This window comes from Mustela erminea, chromosome 11 (genome assembly GCF_009829155.1).
Source record: "Mustela erminea isolate mMusErm1 chromosome 11, mMusErm1.Pri, whole genome shotgun sequence".
Taxonomy (NCBI): Eukaryota; Metazoa; Chordata; class Mammalia; order Carnivora; family Mustelidae; genus Mustela; species Mustela erminea.
In genome coordinates, this window is record NC_045624.1 from 10,801,633 (window position 1) to 10,805,241 (window position 3,609).

A 3,609-nucleotide genomic window follows, 5' to 3' on the forward strand; every position below is an offset into this window, starting at 1 on the left:
TAGAACTACTTCCACACTCTCTCTCTCACCCAGACACTTAGTAGAAATAATAAAGAAGCAAACAACCCTCTATTGGGAGTCTCCCAGACTCTGGGAGGTGGAGTTCAGTCAGTACAGATGGTTTTGGAGGTCTACAGAGACTTCTGTTAGTTCTCCCCAATAAACTGTAACCGAGTTTTGGCCTGCTTAGCTCTTACACTGGCCCAGATCTTGAACAATCAGTCTTTGGAATCATGTCAGCTTATCCTCTTAACCATAGTGGAAGGGAGGCAAAGAAGGCATTATTATTTCTGTATTACATATGAAGAATCAGTGTTTCAGAGAGTTTAGATGATTTGTTCATGTCACATGACAAAGACATCCAGGACCAGAACTCAGATTGTCAGAAGCCAGTTGGTAATTTTTATTGCCCATTCACTACTTCTTGTTTTTTTTCAGCACATGCATATCATAGCCCTATTAGACTGAAACCTTATGATTGGTTCATCTGAATTATCTCAGAAAATAATAACTTTTCCTTATATGTTTGGTTTGAAATGGAAGTATATGTATAATCACTTCTTTATTACATCAAGTTCCAGGAGCAGATATTAAATCATTTCCATTATGAAAGTCATTTTCTTTTGAATGTTATTCTCTAAAGTAAGGTAAGCTTGCATTTTACTTTGTTTCTTTGCTTTCCTGAGGAATATATTCCACATTTGTCCATTTTTATTTTATCAACAGTTTCTTCAGGTATAGCATTTAATGATTCTAACCAAAGCCCTACACATTTAGTCTGCTGAAGAAGCATGTTTCCTCTCTAGAAAGATGCCATGAGCCAAGGACAGACCCAGGGCTCAGAGTCAGGAGATCTGGGTTTTTGACTTCTGCTCCCCACTCTGATGGTACATTATTTACTTCCTAAGCTTCTAGTCCACAAGTGTATAAAATGCAGCTATAAAATGCAGTCTATAAAATGAATCTTTCTTAATGCCTCTTATTAAAAAAAATTATTTTTTGAAAATTTTTTTTTGGAGGGGGTAAAAGATGTTGAAAATGCTAAAAGCCATTCTATTTTCAACTATTTTAAAGGAAGATTTAAATTCCCGCATATTGATATTGGCATATTATATTGAATGTAGCTTAAAGTGTGGCTCTCTTTGCCATTGACAAAACTGTGAACCAAGAGTGGGTCCATCTATACCTTCTGTGGGTGTGACATGTTTGATCAGCAAGTCTAGTGTTCATCGGTAGGGTGTCAGATAAACAAGTAGGAGAGCTGAGAGTCACTGTGGCATAGGATAGAAATCTGTCAAATCCTAAACTTGGACAACTTGCTTGTATTTGAGATGACGTGCTGAGAGATGGGGGCCAGGGGGAGTAAAAGTAGATTAAAGAGGAAGAAAAACATTGAGGTCAAAAGAAAAGATGCTTAATAAGGGCAAAGTTTCCTTCAGCAAATAATATATTTGCTGATATTTATTTATTTATCATTTATTTTGTGCTCAGCCTCTAGCAGATACAAACAAACATACTGTAACATCTAGAAGGGAAATATGAAATTCAGTACAAAACAACAGTATAAGTTATATCAGAAGACAAATTACAATTGTTTTATGTATAGTTCATGTACAGGAAACACTCTAGCTACCTGAAGCAGAAATGTTTATAATGCAGGGAAGCAGCTACTTACGAAAAGTGTTGCGGGGAGAGAACTAGAGGAGCAAACTCTAGTCTCTGCCACCAAGATTGACAGCCAGCACAACTAGAGGAGCAAACTCTAGTCTCTGCCACCAAGATTGACAGCCAGCACAACTAGAGGAGCAAACTCTAGTCTCTGCCACCAAGATTGACAGTCAGCACAATAACCAGGAAGACACTGCTACTTCTGTCTCAGTCAGGAAGCCATTTCAGATCTGTTGGCCCACAACACTTAATGCTTGCTAGATCCCCAAAAAATGCTAACTCAGGTGCCACCAACATGCTCACCCACTCTACTCCATTAGGGATTTACTCACAGTGTCAGAAACCTTATCTTAGGTCTCAGCCAAAGAGAGTTCTCTCTACAAGGGGTATGCCCTTAGACCACAGACCACGTGTGCTGATGCAGGCCTCACAACACAGCCAAGAACCTGTAGTTGATGTGGATGTGGTGATAGGAGACCAATATGAGTACTATGAGATCAGGCATTAAAGAAGAAAGGACCAAGGATGGAAGAGCAGGCACCAAATCAAACCATGTCTTCCTAATAATTTGTAAGTCCTAGTCCATTTGGATAGCTTGGCAATAGGCCAGTTTCTTCAGAGCCTCTTTGACCTCCCTGTTCCTTAGGCAATAAATGAAAGGGTTGAGAGCAGGGGTGACAATGGCATAGAAGATGGAAATCACTTTGTTCATGTTGAAGGCGTGGATGGCTCGGGGCCTGGCATACATGAAAATTGTGGCTGAATAGAAGATGGTGACCACCACGAGGTGGGAGGCACAAGTAGAGAACGCTTTCTGCTTTCCGGTGGGCATGCGCAGAACGGTGGCCAGGATACATCCATAGGAGAGGACAGTGATAGAGAGGGGCAAGAGAAAGATGACCAGTGCCAGGATGAAGTCCACCAGCTCAGCTACAGACATGTCTGTGCAGGAGAGGTTAAGGACTGGAGAGATGTCACAGAAGAAGTGATTGATGACATTGGGGCCACAGAAGCTGAGGCGAGAGATGAAGTAGATCTTAGCCAAAGAGATGCCAAAGCCAATGGCCCAGGATCCAAGAGCCAAGCGCAAGCAAAGCCCGTGGCTCATAACGGTGGGGTAGTGAAGTGGACGGCAGATGGCCACGTAACGGTCATAGGCCATGGCAGCCAGGAGCACACATTCTGTGCACATGAGGGCAATGAAGAAGTAAAGCTGTATCATGCAGTGAGTGAAGGAGATACTGTTGTTCACAGACCAAAAACTGCATAACAACTTAGGCACAGTCACAGAGATATACCAGGTCTCCAAGAAAGACAGGTTGGCCAGGAAGAAGTACATAGGCTTGTGCAGTGGCCGATTCTGCTGCACCAGCAGGATGATGACCACATTTTCAGTCACTGTCAGAATATAGGCCATGAGGAACATCAGGAACACTGCTAACCGCATGCTCCAGTTCCCAGGGAATCCCACCAGAATGAACTTGGTGACCTGGGTCTGGTTCTCCACTTCCATACTAGAGATACAGCACTTAGCTCTCCTGGGGAGAAAAATATCACTTGGTCAGAGTCCATGGTTCAATTTATTTATTTGACAGAGATCACAAGTAGGCATAGAAGCAGACAGGCAGAGAGAGAGAGAGGAGGAAGCAGGCTCCCCACTGAGCAGAAAGCCTGATGTGGGACCCGATCCCAGGACCCTGAGATCATGACCTGAGCCGAAGGCAGAGGCTTAACCCACTGGTTAAGCCACCAGTGAGCCATCCAGGCACCCAGTAATGTAATTTAACTCATACATAGCCTCTTTACATGTTACTATACCCATTTTAATGATACAGAAACTGAGTCTCAGAAAGACATTAAGCAACTTATCAACTTCCCACAGGTAACAGGGCAAGAATCACATTGAAGTCTATGACCAAAGCCTGTGCTCTCATATCCTAC

At 42.6% G+C, this 3,609-nt stretch overlaps 1 protein-coding gene across 1 annotated transcript; it reads right to left on the reverse strand.

Annotated features, from left to right (window-relative positions):
• Positions 1–2,245: 2,245 nt before the first annotated feature.
• On the reverse strand, positions 2,246–3,181 carry LOC116569459 (olfactory receptor 6B1). Its single transcript, XM_032305766.1, has one exon. The coding sequence runs from the start codon at positions 3,179–3,181 to the stop codon at positions 2,246–2,248; it is 936 nt and encodes a 311-aa protein (XP_032161657.1).
• Between the last annotated feature and the right edge of the window lie 428 nt (positions 3,182–3,609).

Bases quoted from the DNA above. Each gene is read 5' to 3' on its own strand.
- LOC116569459 (XM_032305766.1), bottom strand. From the start codon at position 3,181: ATGGAAGTGGAGAACCAGACCCAGGTCACCAAGTTCATTCTGGTGGGA.